Raw genomic sequence first — 20036 nt, 5'->3', positions numbered from 1 at the left:
TATGTTTGTTTCTTACTAGCCAGTGTTAGCCACTGTTGCTTCTTACTAGCAGAATCACTGCTCACCATTTCAGAACAACTTCAAAGATGAAACGTCTATCTTTATTTGTATATTCCAAAAATACCAATGTTTCCCTACTGAAAAGAATCTGTACTCATACAAGGGAAATTCTGATTATTCAAAGCCCTCTAGAGGCCACCACCTAAGATGCCAAATTAAGCTCCAAGCATCTTTCCCTTACCCAGCTACCCCAAGCATTCTCTGCTCAGGACAGAATACAAGACTCTCCAAACCTAACTTACCTTCCTTTCAGTACTAACTCATTTGGGCTTGGCCTGTCTCCCTCTACTATGATGCATTTTCTTGTCAGAAAGAAAATAATGATAAAAGAGAAATACACAGGGCATAGTGACACATGCCTATAATGCTACCATTTGGGAATCTCAAGCAGAATCACAAGTTCAAGGGAAACTTGGGATACATAGCTATTTCCAGGCCAGCCTGGGCTACACAGTGAGACTCTGCCTCAAAGAGAAAGAGAGACAGAGACAGAGACAGAGACAGAGACAGAGACAGAGACAGAGACAGAGACAGACTGTTAAAGGATACAATATGAAAACATGGAAAGAAGATAATAAGAACTACATAATTATATAGTTAAGTCAAAGAAGATCTCCAAGATCTCTCCATGTGAAGACAAGCCAGGTGAATAAAGGCCTGGTGTAGTTGAGTTGAGGGTTGAATTCCTTCCTACCCATAGAGAATTGAGGGACAGAAAACAACTCAAGCAAAGCTCCCAAGATGGAAATGATCACAGCCTGCCTGCCTAAAGTACATAGCAAGACACCCAAGGTAGCTGAAACTGAGTAAGCCAAGGGAAGATATGCAAAAGCACCAATATGAGGTTGGTGCTTATATGCTCTTCATGAGAACATGACCTTTCCCTTGAGTTATATGGGAAGCAAGCAGACAGTTCAAAGTAGCAAGACACATGATTTGAGTAAGGTTCAACAACGTCAATGCTGAGAACTGAACATAGAAAAGGCAAAAATAAGTGAGTGACTAGGAGGCCACAGTAAAAAAAAAAAAAAAAAAAAAAACAACAAAAAACCACAGAGACCTTGGATCCTTTGGAAGCAGAGGAGAAAGACTAGCTTCCTTCTAGAAATAAGGGAAATGGAAAGAAGCTAGAAGGAAGACTGAAACCAAGGTGACTGAACACAGAGTTCTGAGCATAACTGGCTTTTATTCGCCAGTTATGTCTGTGATAAATAGAAGACAAATGGTGAAAAAAATGACTGGTGCTGAAAAGGAAGAGGAGGAGGAGAGGGAGAGGCAGCTGCAGTGGCAGCAGCAACAGCAATATGGATTTTTTTGTCTGCCTCTCCCAGCCCTTGAAGAGCAGTGACCCTGTGGAACTTGTATCACTCAGCAGCAGTTTCCTACTAGTTCATAAGCCTATTTCTATTTTTATTTTTTGGTGGTGGTACTACGGCTTGAACTCAGAACCTGACATTTGTTAAACAAGCTCTCTACTGCTTTACCACTTGATTCATTCACACACACACACACAGACACACACACACACTAGCCTTTTTTGCTTCACTTAGTTTTTCATATATAATCTTGTACTTCTTTTCCAGGGTTAGCCTCAGATCAAAGTTCTCCAAAATTGACTTCCTGGTATCTGAGAACCACAGACCAAGGGTACTAGGGCTCTTTTTTGAATCAGGATCTAACTTTTTGCCCAGGCTAGTTTTGAACCTTGATCTTATCCTCCTCCTATAGGATGATAGAATACAGATTCCCAAATAGTTAAGATTACAAGAATAACCTACCACACATAGCCTAAATTTTCCATTTCTTAAAAATCCCATTCACTTTCAGTTATTCCAGGCAAATCATGGCTACAGTGCTCCACATAGCTCAGGTTTCCAGTACTACCAGAGCTAAGGACGAGAAAAGCAAACAACCTAGAAAATCAGCAGGCAGAGAGCTTCAACCAGAAGCAGCCCTTTCTTCTCTCCAGAATCCTTTTAGAAGATTCTACATCTCTTAATATCTAATCTGTTGTTATCACTACCTTCTGGACCCACTGTTTCTCTTTAAGAGGAAAAGAAAAACAGTACAGACAAGTAACAGGAGACTAACATAAGGTCAAGCAGAGTATAAACTTAATCTTTTGCTTTTGCTCTTCTTCCCTCCTTCTGATCTTCTAATCCTTGATCTGCTCCTCCTTTTCATAGCTAGAGACAGACCACAGAATGTACATCACATTTTGCATCTGATGTGTTACTGAAATTATGTGTGATTCTGAGGCTGGCAAATTGAATCATATTTTACAATGCTATATAAAGAAACTCCAGGGGCAGGGGTGGGGGGAGGGAAATGGGACAAGACATGAGAAGAGTATCAATGTATGTGAAGTAATGTACCTTCTATCTGGTAAATATAGCCTAACCCTTCTATTAATTACAATAAAAAATATATGGAAAAAAAAAGAAACTCCATGATGAATAACCTTTTGGGATCAGCAAACATCCTTTCAGAAAAAGCTGAAATTATCTACATAGTTCTTAATTTTCATTTTTTATATGACATTCTCTATTTGCAAGTCTCTGCCTGGCACTGAAGTGAAAAAATATATATACCAGCCTTTCTTTTCCCAATAGATTGCTTTGAGAGGACCTAAAACAAGTTATTCTTTTTCTAATATATTTTTATTGTAATTAATAGAAGGGTTACATGATATTTGCCAGATAAATGGTGCCTTAATTCCCACACATTGATACCCTTTCACATGTCATGGTCCCCATTTCCCTTCAAGTTATTCTTTTTTAAGTTTCAAAATCTTTTTCCATTTTGCCAATTCTAAAATATGTTTTTGTCATATTTTAAAAGTTTCTGAAATCAAAGAGTACATTAGGATGATGGTGTTCTCCTACTGCTATCTTATAAGCTGTGGTGGCAATGAAGTGCCATTGTGTCTGGATGCAAACTCTCTGTATTGTTGTCCTTTTTGGTTATATGCATGATAGAACTACAGTAGAGTTTACAGATGTTTAGACTGTGTTTGAAGGGTTGCAGTATGATACAGGATTCAAATGTAGAGATTTTACATATACAAAGGCATGGAATCAGCAATAAAGGATGAGCTTATTATCAGTGAAGCAACTAACTACGTCTCACTAGAACAATATCTCCATTTCTTATAAAATAATAACCATTCGTTAAGTAATGAGAAAACAGTTTGGCAGTACCTTCCTTTTCATTGGTAGTATAAAAAACAAAATCAGCATATTCTATAAAAGTGACTTAGATTCAATAGGACACACAAAATATTAAGCCTCTACACTGGACCAATAAGTATATTAACTGCCTTCCATATGTGTCTTTCCATTCACGCGGCAATGATGGATATTAATAGATATTATTCCTTTTGTACAGATGACCCACTGCCCAGGTCCTATGAGTCTGAATAAGAAACAAGGTGTTTATTCTGCTCCCTAGCTAGCTAGGCAAATTCCCATGATGCCAGTACATTTTGTCAAGAGTTTACAAAATCAGCTCCTGCCACTCTACCCCTTACTCATTTCTTCTCATTCAGTGATGAGAACAAGATGCTGGAGTTTATCCCTTAGGCTAATGACCAAATTGCCTGTCTGGCCTCAGGAAAGCCCTATGCTGACCATAACTAACCATCTTCTCTCTGCTTTTCAATTATCACCTTCTAAGATACATAAACCCAAAAATGTAGGCCAAGTCTCTGGGTTTTCTGCAATATCCCAAGGCACAAGTCTTCTTTATTTTGGAGAAACAATTGCAAAATTCTGTGTTCTACCTTTCTTATAACTTAGTTGCCTAACTCTGCATGTAGTTCTATTAACAGTCCCAGAAGAAACCAGAGTGCAACAAACACACAAATCCTACACATAAGATGAACTGGAGACCCTCATCTTCCTCAGGTCATGGTGGCTCATCTTTAACAGGGGACAGCTGCAACATGACAAGTTGATTATTCAAGTTCAAAGGCTACTCAGTGTCATGAACTTGAGACAAATGATGCAGATTGGCGAAAAGACTATGTATATAAAAAGAGGGAAAACATTTAATTTCACAATTTTTGCTTTAGTAGCCCACTGCATTCTATTCAATAGAATGAAGATTCTGCAATTTATTTCTAGTCCAACGTTTTTCTTTTTTTTAATCATTAAACTATATTGGGCTAGAAACAGACAATCCAAAGGAAACTGAATTTCATTTTTAAAGTGACATGGGCAGGTAGTCTCTCAGCTTAAAATAGAACTAAGTTCCTAACATCTAAACATGAGATAAATACCTTAAAATAACAGCATGTCAGATTTGGGGGGGAGGAGATGAAATAAACATGAGGGCTGGAGGCATGGTTTAAATGGTGGAGTACCTCCCTTGCAACCATTGAGTACCACGACTACTACCACAACAACAAAAAGAATTACCTTTTTGAGACTTTTCTTTGTTTACATACTATAAATTTTCCATAGAAACAGAACTATACTTACTTATGTGCACAGGCTAATTCAGAAATATTATATACCATGATGCTATGTGTCATCAATATTAAATTAAAATTTAACCCATTATTAGATTTTATCTTTATAAAAAAGTAAAAGACAATGTCTTGTCAATTGTTACAATCGTTTCAAGTGAACATTAATTCATATTTACATTTCATCTCAAAGGCCAGTGGTTCACAATTATATTTCTATACTCAAGTCAGAAAAGGAGCTAAGTCAGATGGCAGCCACCATTGGCATGCAAAGAAACACAGGTCTGGAATAACAGGATAGGATGAGTAGATAACTATGACAATGGTGCCAAGATTTCAAACAAAAGAAAAGGGTAGGATAGTAAGGGGCAATAAAAGAGCCTGAAAAGCACTGGGAAAGGTGGCCACAGGGCAGAAATGAAGAAGCTGATGTATGTATGTGATGCCTCTATGGGCAAGTCCAAAAGAAACATGTCTGGACTTCAAGAGAGAAGTCCGGAGTAAACACAGACGTAGCTGATATCCCAAGAGAACAGTTGAAATCATGAGAACACTAAATCACCAAGAGAAAACACACAGGGAGATAAAGAGATTCTATCAGAGGCCCAAACCTGAGGTTGAAATCAATGGGAGGATACAGGAAGTGGAATCTTTGAAGAAGGCTAAGATGCAAAGTGTTAGAGAAAGACAGTCCAAATTAAATACTAAGTTCTATGATATAGACCACACCTTCATAAAAGATCACAGAATTAGTTAGCAGTAAGCAGAGGTAGGCTGCTGAACTGGATGATGAAGGAACCAATATGGATGGAGAAGGAACCAATATGGTAAAAAATTAATAAAGTTTAAAGATATTAGGGAGAAAGGAATAAAAGTATAACTTACAGGATAATATGGTAAAGGGATAAACCAATGATAAATATCATCAGCAGTATTGTAACACAAAGAAAAAATACTTCAAGCATATTAGGTAGAAGCATTATAAAATTCTGGAAATGAGCAAACATTCCTCTTATTAAATACCTCGCTCTCTTTCTCTCATACACAAACTCACTCTCTAAATGATAATGACATTACTAATACAGATACAAAAAGGTTTACATTTTATTTTTTACATTTTATTTCAATAAGTAAATATAATTTTAGGACTTGAAATCATAATGACACATTTTGAAATATATCTTATATGATTTTGTCAACATTTTACAGAAAAGATTATCTATTAATTTTTTAATACTTTGAAGCTTACAACTTTTGTAATCTAAATTTGACACTACCACAGGTCATTTGAGAAAAACATACATATCCAAAAGATAAATAAGCATCTCAAAATATTTACACTATGGTACTAAACAATCTTTAAAACTTCTCAAATTCTAAAGATCTTTTATATGCATCAATGTTCTTGTATATGCAGCAATTAGCATTTGCTTTGTATTCCCTTAAAAATATTGCTTTTAATCATTCAATGGCTGGCAGAGTTACAGTTATGAAAAATTGTTATGAAAGCAGCAAATACCTGAGGTACTCACAGCTGTAGAGTAGGGATTATGAGCTCCAGTATTTTCAGCCCAGCATCCACATCCATAAAGAGCAGCCTAAGAAAAAGAAATTAGGTATACATACTGCTGCAGAAATAGTATATATAATTATGATCTAAATACTCTCAGAAAAAAATTCTCAACTTTTAATAAAAGACAACTGTCATATCCATTTAATAAAGCCAGATTTACTAATGATGTATAGCAACGAGATGATAATATCAGAAGTTGTGTAAGAATTACTCAAACAATGGTTCCAACACTCTTGACATTGCTTTCTTCTTTGAGAAAATCAGTATTTACTCCATTGTGTAGAACACATAACTTATTCTTCCTAGCTGCAATATTGGGTATTGAACTCTAGGCCTGGGTACTATTCCTGAGCTCAAGGCTAACACTCTACCACTTGAGCCACAGCACCACTTCCAATTTTCTGATGGTTGATTGGAGATCCTCAGATCTCAGCTTTCTGAGTAGCTAGAATTACAGGCCTGACCCACATAGCAAGTGCCCAGCTCTTTCTTTCTTTCCTTGAAAAAAATCTCTTCCTTTTTGTAATGTATCTGTTAGTTGCTTTTTTGCCTACTTGAAATCAAGTAGATGTGTGTTGAATTTCTTACGAAACCATCTAGTAAGAACCCCGGTTTCTAAAGATTCTCATTCTGTTCTGGTAGAAGCCTGGGAGTACTGGGATGCAAGTAAGTGCTTATGACCACCTCTAGAAAACCTTGCTTCAGGAGGCCTTTTCCTTGCCTCCCTGAGCCTAACACAACAGGAATGGCTAAGGGCTCTGTACCAATAGACCCAGTATATATTTGCCACTGTGCTAGATTGTACCAGATGAAATGGGAGGGAAAAGGTCTCTTCAAGCAAATTATTTTATTAGTGGTGGAGTAGATTTGTGTGTCTGAAACCACTACAACCATCATGCCTATTTTGTTTCCAATAATCATATTAAGAATGTCTCTATTCACTATGAGTTTTTGTCATGGAGAGAAGGGGAGCAGAACTAGTAACTTCACCACTCCTAAATTAGAAGCAGTTTGAAAAACCCTTAGCTAACTGTCATAGAGAAACAGGGAATGGAATAAGCAAGAGTTCATTACCACTTGGTTACTAAAAATGAGAAACTGGAAAAGAAGGAGGAAAGGGGGAGGGGAGGGGACAGAAAAGAAAAGAGAGAAAGAGAAAGAAAGAGGGAGGGAGGGAAGAAGGGAGGGAAGGACAAGTATGATGGTGCACACCTGTGGTACTAGCTTTGAAGAAGATGAAGATAAAATGGAAGACAGACCAGGCTAAACAAAGAGACTCAATCTGATAAAGTAAAAAATTAAAAACCTAGGGTGACATGACTCAAGTAGAAGAGATCCTGACTTGCAAGTTTAGGCCTGAGTTTAATTTTCAGTATTTCCAAAAAGAAAAGACTATCCTGTAACATATACCTTATTTTTATGCCCTAATACTGCTGGTAATGGTAGAAACTGAAAGCCCTTCAGAAGTGACTCAACACTAAAACTGGTAGACTTAGATGATAAATCATCAGCTGGTACTCTGTGGAACTCTGGGCATTTGTCTATCATTCCCTACAATTATCTTGATCAAGAACACACACACACACACACACACACACGCATGCACGCACGCACATACACACACACCAAAGCCATAGGACATATCATATAAGGCCAGAGAAAGTCCTTTTCCTAGGAAGAACATTGATGTTTATCATTTGTGTACTCTGTCTTCCTTTAATGACATTGCCTTTCATGACCTACATTTGTCTTCCTTCTTAATCTTCTGAAATTGGTTAGAACGAGAGACACAGGTAAGATTAAATGAAGAATCAGAGCTTATCTCTCTTAGCCACATCTTTGGGGGAAACAAGAGCAACTTTAAGCAGGTTTTTAAAATAATTCTTAAAAGCTTCTCTCTTTGGGCAGTAAAATGTTATTAAAGGAATTATCTAGTAGTAAAAGCTTACACAAATGATATTTCTTAAACCTTCTCTGGCCTGTTGTTTCCTTTTTATAAAATGAGGATAATAAAAAATATCTAAGGCATTGTCATAGGGTCAACTTGACTTACTGCACCTGCTGCACATAGCAAATGCTTTTTTTTCTGATTGACAAAAACTGTTTTTTACCTCTTAACAGGTATTTCATCTTTGTATGTTTATTATATCTTCTTTATTCAGTAATACAATCTAAGTAAGAAAGTGCACTCTCCTGTAAATACTTTGACTTTTCTCCTCCACACCCTTTATTTAAACATTTATGTAAATGTATATATACACACATATATATACATATATATACTATATATGTGTGTACATATATTCTCCATGCCTTTTCCTGATTTTTCAATACTACAAGTTCTATAAATGGAACAAATCAACACATAAATTTTACTGAAATGCTTTTTTTCCAGGACAGTCCCATGTGTGATGGCAGAAGCACCTCAAGACTGTTAGATATTGTATCTTACTAACACAGTCCAGAACTACTGTTGCTATTTTGCTAACCAAAACAAACTGAAAACAGTGAAAAAGTCATGGGGATTATAATGTAATGAAGGCAACTCTCCTGGCTTTTCTCTCTCCTTCTCTACCAGAGCATCTAAATCTGATATACCAGGCCTGATTTTCCTATTCCAGACTTGACAAATACACAGGGATTTATAATAAGGAAAATCACCATGCCCAGAAAATGGACTTTTATAATGAGTTCAAATGTTAAATATGTTAAATAATTATCCTTCATGAATTCTCTCTTCTCTTTTGCTTCCCCTGACACAAGACTATGATTGTCTTGACCACTTAAAGGGCAAATCAGGGAACATCATTGGGGAACTTCCATGAATCATTCAATGTTTCAAGCCTTGGCTAACTACCTTGCCCAAGCAAGTGAGCAATATTCAGAAGACAATATGTTGGATATGAACTTGACAAGTTGGCAAGGGGTAGGGAGAGGAAAAGTGGGAGAAAAAATGAGGAGGGAACAATATTTAAGAAAAAATGTATTCACTACCTTACGTAGATAACTGTAACCCCTCTACAATAAAACTGAATTATAAAAAAAAGTTACACTCAGCTGGGCAAGGTGGCTCATGCCTGTAATCCTAGCTACTCCCCACTAACCCCACTATACACATACACACACACACACACACACACACACACACACACACACAATCATTCTCCCCCACCCCATGGAAAAAGTATCTGTAAATAATTTTAAACTGATGAGCTAAAATAGAAAACGCCATACTTAATTTCAAAATAAATGCTCATTTAAAAATCCACAATTCAGTGGCACAACTTCCCATATTAACACCACCCCTATATAACTAACTTAAACCAATTAAAATGCAAGTAGCAAATTAAAATCTACTACTACTAAGCGGAACTGGTCGCTTATGCCTGTAATCTTGGCTACTCAGGAAGCTGAGATCTGAGTCTAGCAGTTCAAAGCCAGCCTGGGCACTAAAGTCTGTGAGACTCTTATCTCCAATTAACCACCAGAAAAACAGAAGTGGTGCTGAGGCTCAAGGGGTAGGGCGGTAGCCTTGAGTTGAAGAGCTCAGGGACAATACCCAGGCCCAGAGTTCAAGTTCCATAACCACAAAAACAAACAACAACAACAAAAAAACCTACCACTACTTACCTGTCCCACTCTCCCTGGATGTTTTAAGGCTAAGCCTCCACTGGAGACAGCAGCAGCAACGTTCCCTTCATGGTCCACAACTACAGCACCCACTGTGTCCAAAGTGCCTGCATCATTTTCCTATAGAGAAAAGGGGCCATGAATGTTTTTCAGGCTTGGTCTAAGACAATTGAAAATGACAGTACAAGACTTTTCAATACAACTATAACATAACAGCCGAGAGTATCTTGAAATGCAACACTGAACAATATCTTAAAGTGTTCTGTTCTCAAGTTGGCATTTAAGTCCTATATAAGGCAAAACAGAATTTCCCTAGGAAAATCCTGAACATAGGATGAACCATTGCTATTCTCTAATAATATTTTCTTCTTTTCATCTAGTAAGATTAACATGCCTCTTAAAAGAAAAAAGTAAGTTTCATACAAGTTACATTACTGCTCTACCTCCTTAATCACAAGAATTGTTTATGATTGGAAAAGTATAAAGGAAAATACCTGTGGCATAAATTAGCCAAAAATGCTGTTAGTATTTTTTAAACCATATCCTATATATCATCTTCAGTGAGAAATACATTCAGCAGAATAAGTGAAGAGATTGTAATTTACAATCTTGTAGATTACCACATTATCATTTTGTGAGTCACTTTATAGGATGTTCCTTTCTCTGCTGTATATGTAATAAGCTTGCCAACTATACAATTGAAAGCTGTATGTCCTGAAAGGCCTATGTATCTTGTATCAGGTCTTATGTATTAAGATACTTCATATTTGTGACTATAAATATGGGAAGCTGTCTCTTACCATAAAGGTTTCTGACTCACATAAGCCAAGCAGACAAACTAGTGGATGAAAATCAAAGTTAAGAGGAGGGAAAAATGTTCACTGACAATATTTCCTTATAATTAAAAAGGATTAGTGTAGTTCTTTGGGTTAATAATAGTCATGACAGTTCATAGGCTCAAACAAGTGGTTTTCAAGCCATGCCTTAGAAGCCTAGGCCTCAGCCTTACTCCCACTCCATGCTGTATGGAAAAATCAGACACAATCCCACATTTAAAAATAGTAGCTTCCCCCTCCACTGTAGCTTAATACTCATACTACTGAGAAAAAATTTCATTTGAACTAAGGGAAGTGATTGTCTTCTTGGTATGGCCCCAGAACTATGAGCTCTTGGGGCCATCTCAACTGAGGAATGCTGAAGGGAGTTTTTAAATATTAGAAACAGAATGCAAACAAGACTTCTCCTTAAAACCAGTTGAAAAAAATCAGAGATCAAATAGGTCATAAGAACTTTTATATTAAGTTTATTGGGAGAAGGTAATTACATCTATACTTATACATATCTTGCTCTAAATTCTAACACCTTTTAAATATACTGAAACAGTACTAACTTGGATTTTTTTAAAAAATTAACCGGCTGAAAGGAGTGCTGTATTCCTAACTTCTTTTTTATCTACACCTGGGGGATCTCTCACCAAGGGATCATATCTGGGTCATATACCAGAACATCATTGCTCTATTCATGGCAAAAGCCTAACGTTCAAGGGCAGTTCCTATCCTGACTATCAGTTCCCTGAGTAATGGGCTCTGCACTGTGTATCACTTTGCATAAGCAGATATTCTGAGCATACTGATAATTAAGATGACATGTATATATTCATGGCTCCAAAACAAGTTAATGAGTAAATAAATGCACAGGCTTTGCCTCTCCTCTTTCAGAACCAGTCTTCTACTTCCTTTTTTCAAAAGTGATTTTATGTAACTCTGAGGCTGACAAAACCTTAACAATAACCAGTTTATTATTTGTTCATGTTGGATAAAGCAATGTACCTTTTCTGGTAAGTAAAATTAAGAATCAAAGTAAAGGGTTGTACAAAGAACAACCACACCTGGCATGTGCCTGTAATCCCAGCTACTCAAGAGCAGAAGTAGGAGGATCAAGGTCCAAGCCTGCCCCAGGCAAAAGTGAGAAGCACTATCTGGAAAACAAAAGCAAAAAGGGCTAGAAGTATGGCTCAAGTAGCAAAGGACTTGCCTAGCAAGCATAAATCCCTGAATCTAATCCTTAGTTCCTTAGTGCAAACAACAACAACAACAAAAAGACTAGGCACTCCAAGACTTGAATCCTAACTACTGAGGGAGCTGAAATCTGATTTTTTTTCTTTTTTTTTTCACCCATCCTGGGGCTTGAGCTCAGAGCCTGAGCACTGTCCTTCAACTTTCTCAAGGCTAGCACTATACTAGTTGAGCCACAGCACCACTTCCAGCTTTTTCTGTGTATGTGATATTGAAGAATTGAACCCAGGACTTCATGCATGCTAGGCAAGCACTCTACCACTAGGTCACGCTCTCTGCCTAAAAGGCTGAAATCTGAGAATCCTGTTTCCAAGCCTGCCTAGGCAAGAAAAGTCACTGAGATTTTTTTAATCTCCAATTAACCACCTAAAAGTCCGAAGTAGAGCTGTGGCTCAAATGGTTGAGAACAGCCTTGAGTGAAAAAGCTTAGGGACCACATCCCATCCCTGAGTTCAAGCCCCAAAACTGTGACAAAAAAGAAATGGAGTCTCATAGATTTTTTTTCTGCCCAGGTTAACTTTGAACCAAGATCCTCCAGGTCTCAGCCTACTGAGTAGCTAGTATTAAAGGAGTAAACCATACCAGTGCCTTGGCTGCATGTGTTTGATTATTTTTTTAAAACAAAAAAACTCCCATACAAATAAAGTAATTTTTCTCAATAAAAAAGGATGCTATTTTTTTCAAAAAAGGATTATTTGGGGGAAATATCCTGATTTTACTGAGGATATATACCAGTACTTTTTCCATTCTATTCTTTGATATAAAGTCCTGGGAAATTTTTACCTTTTTCCCAAGCCCAGGTAGAGTGGAATGTAAAATCATTAACTTTATCTTGACAAAGACAATTGCTTCTGATGAATAATCAAATTATACGTTGCCTATTGCATCCATGGACCTCTGAAGGTCATTTTCTTTAATCAACAAATTAGAAAAATCATGTTTTCATATAAATTTATTTATATATATACTGTACATTTACAACATACAATATTTTAATATCAGGACACACTGTAGGATGATAAAATTAATATTACTAATGTATGTATTACTTCGGACACTAAGGCTTTTTTTGCTAAAGACAGAATTCAAGGCCTCATGGATGTAAAGCAATTCCTCTACTAGGTTAACAGCCCCTAATATCCACTTATTTAAAAATATTCTAATTGGTTCTTTTTAAAAAAAAAACTGAAACTGTTGTGCCAAGATTGTTCCATGTTTTGGGAATGACACCCTTCCCCCTTGTTTAGGGCCCATGTACTTGAACCCCAGGTGGTAACAGCTTGGTGCTCAGTGGTTAGACACCTGAGCTCTGATTCGACCAGTGGTTTGAGTTAAATAGCCAATCAGGTAATTGTACTTTTCCTATAGAAGCAGTGTAAAGTTCTTGCTCAGGGCCTTTTCAGCATTGCCGGCTGCTGGTACGCAGAGGCCTGAGTCTAGACTCGTAAATAAAACGACCCCTGCTTTTTAGCTTTGACTGTGGCCTCTGGTGGTCTTTTCGGGGTTCTAGGGATTCGGGTACAACAAAACTACTGGTCTTATTCAAGCATTCCACAAAACAGAATCAGCCACCCCTGCATCAGTGTAAGAGCATCCACTTCAGGATCCTGGCACCTGTTGTTCTACTTTGCATTGAGGCTTTACTGCCTGTGATTCATCCAGGGCAGAGATTTAAGATTCTTGGTAGAAACCTGCCCTACAATGGAAGGGATATATAATATCTATATAATAATACACATATGTTATCAGCAAAGTAATTCCCATAGCATTTTGATCAAGATGTTGTGGTGTGACATTTATGTCTACCTAAACTACTGTTAAAAAAATTAAAAAGCGGCAAAACGAATGTCAACATAAGTGGATTAGACACTGATGGATTTACTCTAACACAGTTTCAAATTTAAAAAAAATCATATAGAAAATAGAGAACTCTGTTTCAAACTAAGGTATAAATTCTTAAGGGTCTACAACACCTGCAAAAATCAGAATTACTTCATAAATATTCAAGAATTAGTTCATAGACTCCACACACTGCAAGGCAAATTTAAGGATGATGAAGTAATAGTTAAGCATTTTTATGAAGTGTAGATAAATTGAGTGAAAGACAAACATTAGTATTTATGTCATAACAATTTTACAGAGTTCATTTGAACAGGAATGAAATCTCAGGTTAAAAATTGCACAATGACTGTTACTATTACATTCTTGCACTCCATAAATACTTAAAAGTGTACTCATGGTATAGATACACATGTACCTATTGTCCTTAACTAAAACATGTTATTCATAATATCTCTAAGATAAAACTCTGACTAAAAAGCAAATGTATAAACTATAGCTTCCTTAAGAATAAGCATATTTATTTGAAATTGTACATATATGTACAAATATGGAAAACAAAATTTTTTCAATGTAACTAAACACCTAATAGTCAATTTTATATGGCTTCTGTTCCAAACAGGCTATGCCTAATAATAATAATATATGTAAGCTACTTTCAAAGGAATAAATCAACCAGGTGCTGGAGGTTCACAGCTATAAAAGGTAGGTGTTCCTAGCTACTCAAGAGACTGAGATCTGAGAATCTCAGTTTCAAGCCAGCTACTTCAGGAAAGTCTATGAGTCATTTATCTCCGGTTAACCACCAAAACACTGGAAGTGGAACTCTAGCTCAGAGTGGTAAACTGCTAGGCTTAAGCACAAATGCTCAGGGAAAGAAGGAAGGAAGGAAGGAATGGAGGAAGGGAGGAAGGAAGGGAGGGAGGGACAGAGGGAGGGAAAGAAGAGCTGGGCCTGGTGGCTCATCCCTATAATCCTAGCTACTCAGGAGGCTGAGATCTGAGGATCTTGGTTCAAAGCCAGCACGGAGAATGTGAGACTCTTATCTCCAATTAACCACTATAAAACCAGAAGTGGGGCTGAGGCTCAAAGGGTAGGATGGTAGCTTGAGTTGAATAGCTCAGGGACAGCACCCAGGTCCAGAGTATAAGCCCCACAACTGCCAAAAAAAAAAAAAGCATTATAACTAGTAAACTAGTATAGGCTTCTAAACATCTAATAGAAAAAGGAAATTACTTTTACTTTGTATGATAGCACAACAATGCCACCCTAAAGCTTTTCCATCTTTTAGTCTGAAAATACTCAAAGGACATAGAAATATTCCATGAGCTTTTCCTCTGGGGCTAGGAATGCTAGTTTAGTGACAGAACATAAGGTCAACATACATAAAGCCCAAGGCTCGATTCGCAGCACCAAAGAAATCATCCTTTGCTGACTAAAACTACAAACAATGATTCTTTAAACCATGAGCAACTTGTCTATTGTTTTCATTTTCTGTGCCAGTGCTCGGGATGAACTCAGAGACTGGGCACTATCCCTGAGTTTTTTTCCCCCAAGGCTAGCACTCTACCCGTTGAGCCACAACCCCACTAAAGAGTCACATGAACTTTCTTGCTAGGCTGGCTTTGCCCTGAGATCCTTAATAGTTAGGATTATAGGTATGAGCAGCACCCAACAATTTAATGGATCTATCATATCTATTTTTTTTTTTTCTGTCATTGGGCTTGAACTCTGGGCCTGGGCGTTGTCCCTGAGCTCTTCAGCTCAAGGCTACTGCCTATGCTCTACCATGTTAAGCCACAGGGCCCCTCCCAGCCCTCCCTGGAGATTAATTGGAGATAAGAATCTCACCAATTTTTGTGCCAGGGCTGGCTCCGAACTGTGATCCTAAGATCTCAGCCTGAGAATCTAGAATTACAAGAGCAAGCCACCATGCTAGCCACATGTCTATTCTTAAACAATCATTTGTTGTTTCTGTTGTTATGGTTATTTAACAGGTGTGCTTTGGTCAGGTACCATGGCTCATTCCTGACATCCCAGCTACTCAGGGAGGTAAAGACTGGGAGGATAGTGCTTCAAGGCCAGCCCCAGGCAAAAAGTCGGCAAGATCTTCATCTCAGCAGCCATTCAGGAGGCAGAGGTAAAAAGGATTCATAATCCTTGCCTAGCTGGGACAAAAGTTCAATACCATATCTGAAAAACAAGCTAAAGTAAAAAAAGGCTGGAGGTATGGGTCAAGCAGTACAGCTAAAGCCTAGCAAGCACAAGGCCCTGAGTTCAAGGCAGGGAAAACATGAGCCAGGAGTTTGGCCTAGTGGTAGAGTGCTTGCTTGCCTAATATGCACAAAGACCCCGGTTCGGTTCCTCAGTACCACATACTTAGGAAAAAAAAAAAAAAAAGCAAAAAGATATGTCATTGCAGCACCACAGACATTCCAACCTTTAAAGAATAAAATTCATATGACATAAAAAAATCTGTATTCATATCTTAAATTGTTCAACACAAAGTTAGAAATGTTTATATTATGTTGAAGGTAGATAGGATTGCATATTATTAAAATTCTAACTTCTGCTATATATTTATATCTAACTTCTGCTATATATTTATATATTTATATACTGTTCCACAGGACGGTACCAGGAGTGTGGCCTAGTTGTAGAGCTCTTGCCTAGCATGCATAAATCCCTGGGTTCAATTCCTCAATACAACATACACAAAAAAAGCCAGAAGTGGTACTATGTCTCAACTGGTAGCGAGCCTCAAAGACAGTGACCAGGCTCTCACTTCAAGACCTAGGACTGGAAAAAAAGAAAAAGGAAAAAAGGAAGTTCCACAGGAACAATTACAAACAATCAAAGATGTCCATGAACAATGTTTTCCAAGTGGTAAATGTCTATCCACTGTTCTCAGGTTTACAATATTAAAAGTTGAAAAGAGAATGGGTTCAATCCTGTTTTTTAAAACAATCTTTCAAATAAAGAATTGGTGATTTTTGTCTTCAAAATGAAACAATTTCAGAGCCTCAGTGCATGTCCAGTGAGATTAGTAAAAGATCACAACATAAATAATATAAATCACCACAAAAATTTTATGCAGCTTTAAATCATTTCAACCTTACACTTGTGCTGCTTGATAAATTATCATGTGTCTTGTCAATTATATTAACAACTGATTGAAGTAAATAAACCTAAGATATAACAGAGTTGAAAAAAGTCAAGGAATTTAAAAATAATTCTGGCACTTTCCTTAGGGAGACAATAACGAGATCATTAAATTACATTCATCCTAGGATAAATTAACATGCTTATAGAATACGTATCAAACACTTTAGAAAGCAGTTTAAAAATTCAATGATAAATATATGCAATATGACTTCCTATTTGTCTAATACAAATGTTAATGTCAGTTATCTAATTCTAAATCAACATTAGAAAAGTCTACCTGAAATATAAAACTAGCTATGATCCAACAAAGGAAATTGATAGATATGATAGATAGATATGTATATATGTGTGTGTTTGTGTGTGCGTATATGTATGCAGATATATCTCAAAATGACTTGTTCATGGAAGTTCACAGCAAAAGTAAAAAGTGAGAAGCAGGCAAAGCCAGAGGCACATGCCTGTAATCCTGGCTACAGCAGGGGTTGAGATAAGAGACTCCCAGACAGCACACAACAGCAAAGTCTCCAAGACTCTTATCTCTAATTAACCACCAGGCAACTGGAAGTGGTACTTGGGCTCAAAGTGGAAGAGAAAGCTCTAGAGCTCTAGCCTTAAGCAAAATTGCTCAGGAACAGAATCTAGGTTCTAAGTTCAGGCCCTATGGCTGAAAAAAAGAAAAAGAAAAGATAGAAACAGTTCAAATATCCGTCAGAAAGGAATGAGTAAATCATTATTGCCAACAAGAAGGAAGGCTCAGTAGTTAAAAAGAATTAACAATATGTAACAATATTGATAATGTTTCAGACACCTGCTGAGTAAAAGAAAAAAAAAGCCAGATGTAAAATAAGACCAACATGTATTTTCATTTATTTATTTATTTATTTATTTATTTATTTATTTATTTATTTATTTATTTATTTTTATTTATTTATTTATTGCCAGTCCTGAGCTTGAGCTCAGGGCTGAGCACATCCTTAGGATTTTTCAAGGCTAGAGCTCTACCACTTGAGCCTCAGCACCACTTCCGGCTTTTTTCTTTGCATTTGGTACCGAGGAATCAAACCCGGGTCTTCGTGCATGCTAGGCAAGCACTCTACCATTAGGCTAAACTCCCGGCCCATGTATTTCCATTTATGTGACATTTGTAGAACAGGAAAAATTACTCTGTGGAGAAAAAAAGTTAAGGAAATATTTTAATGGTGGAGGAATATTAAGTATGAAGGGACATAGGAAACTTTCTGGAATAAAAGGAACATTATATATTTGACAGAGTATGGGCCACTTGATTATATACATGTATAAAAATTCATTGATATAAATTCATTGATATAAAATTCATTGATAAAAATTCATATGTGTACTTTACTGTATGGAAATTGTCTTTAAAAATAAAACAAAGGGCTGGGAGTTTGGTCTAGTGGTAGAGTGCTTGCCTAGCAAGCTCAAATGATAGAGCTCTATCTAGCCTTGAGAAAGCCCAAGGACAGCACTCTGGCCCTGAGTTCAAGCCACAGGACTGGCAAAAACCAAAAAATTAAAAATAAAAATAAAACAAAAAGTAAAAAAATATATACTGTATTAACATAACCTATATAATCAAGGCTTCAAAATGTCAGCTCACAAACCAATTTTGCTTTCTGTTTCTATTAATCTGTAATTATAACCCCAAAGGAAAAGAGATAGGAAATATGAAAGAGATCAGAGGAGGAATGGGTGATAGGAAGTCAAACCTATGTCTAACTAGGGAGTATTGGCATAATAAAGGAGGGAAAATATTTAAAGACAAAATGGCTCAACTTTTCCAGAACTGATGATAGTAAACAAGAATCTAAGTTGAAACAAAATAATGATAGTATCTCCAAACTTGTGGAATCCATTAAAAATAGTGCTTAGAAGCAAATTTTATGTATGCATGATAAAGGAATAATGAAACTCAATGAAAATTATGGAAAAGGAAGGTCAGAAAATGTAACAGTGGGGTAAATATAACCAAAGTACATTCAATGCATGTATGGAAATATGCTAAAAGAAATACATTTGCATTGGGCACAGTGGCTCACCCCTGTAATCCTAGCTACTCAGGAGACTGAAATCTGAGGATCTCAGTTCAAAGAAGTAAGACTCTTATCTCAAACTAATCACTAGAAAACAGGAAGTAGAGCAGTGGCTCAGGGGTGGGGCCTTGAGCTGAAGAGCTCAGGGATAGCGCCCAAGCCCAGAGTCCAAGCCCCATAACTGAAAAAAAAAATACATTTGCACAAATATACACACTTGAAAAGCATTTAAAAACAGTGCTTTCAGGAAAATTTATGCTGCCCATCACCCCCAGTGCCAATACTGAAAAAGAAAAATAATTAATAAGCTTAATGCCTAATTAAAGAAGGGAAAACAATTTCTAGAGGAGAGAATAAAGATAAAATAAAAATTAATGAAATATCAAGAAAAAATGAAGATAATAAATATTATGTAAAGAAATTAAAAAGGTAATGCTGGTTCTGATAAGATCTTGTAGAATAAATTAGTTAAATTTTACAGATACAGTGTTCTTGATTATCAGTGCAATCTCAGCGAAAGCCTTCATGTCTACTCCCCTCATGCTTACCTGAGATCTCTCCAGTGACACTGGAGAAAGCTGACATCTCTGCTTCCTTTCCTGTCGTATACAAATGTCCTATCCACACTCAGTGTCATCGCCAACACACACACACACAATATTAAATACCAAACATTCTCAAATCCTGCAACCTTAGATAATGCCAAACAAGTTTTCCTGAATCATTTACAAACATACAGGGGATTTTTATGTCTTTTAACTCCTATAATATGATGTTTTCCCAGCTCCAACATCACATTAACTTATTCTAAAATCTTTCCCTTCATGTACCAGAAAAAAAATAACAAATATTATGAAATCTGCATCTCTAAAATCATGCCCTCTAAAACAGCATCTTGCTCAATTGGTATGCATGATCTAAACTTAGCCTACCTGAAGCTATTTTCCTGCTATGAAATCCTGGGCTTGTCTACATAATAAGAAAACAGAAATACAGGTTCATTTCTCACAATATAAGTGTGTTCTTTATGTCAGAAAGTGTTGTGTGCCTTTTGATAAACAAATTTCTATGGCTCTAACCATTAAACATTACAGTTCTTTATCTACAAAGAAATTATGCTTGATCTTGGCCATACATTCTATATTCAGTGCATTATTTGGTAATATTTGTTT

At 36.7% G+C, this 20036-nt stretch overlaps 1 protein-coding gene across 7 annotated transcripts in view; it reads right to left on the bottom strand.

Moving 5' to 3' along the window:
• Positions 1 to 20036, bottom strand: part of Tasp1 (taspase 1) — a 207608-nt gene that overhangs the window by 98406 nt on the left and 89166 nt on the right. For 6 of the 7 annotated variants that reach the window (XM_090351979.1, XM_090351978.1, XM_090351980.1 and 3 more), the window contains 2 exons: positions 9732 to 9851; positions 6048 to 6126 (listed from right to left, as the gene is read on the bottom strand). In XM_090351979.1, the coding sequence (XP_090208105.1) occupies positions 6048 to 6126; positions 9732 to 9851 (199 nt within the window). The remainder of the gene's footprint in view (positions 1 to 6047; positions 6127 to 9731; positions 9852 to 20036) is intronic. The other variant, XR_016538586.1, reaches the window with a different exon arrangement.

Source organism: Megascapheus bottae, chromosome 18, assembly GCF_031878675.1.
Source record: "Megascapheus bottae isolate mThoBot1 chromosome 18, mThoBot2.hap1, whole genome shotgun sequence".
NCBI lineage: Eukaryota > Metazoa > Chordata > Mammalia > Rodentia > Geomyidae > Megascapheus > Megascapheus bottae.
The sequence above is the reverse complement of the archived record's forward strand: the minus strand, read 5'-3'. Positions and strand labels throughout refer to the sequence as shown.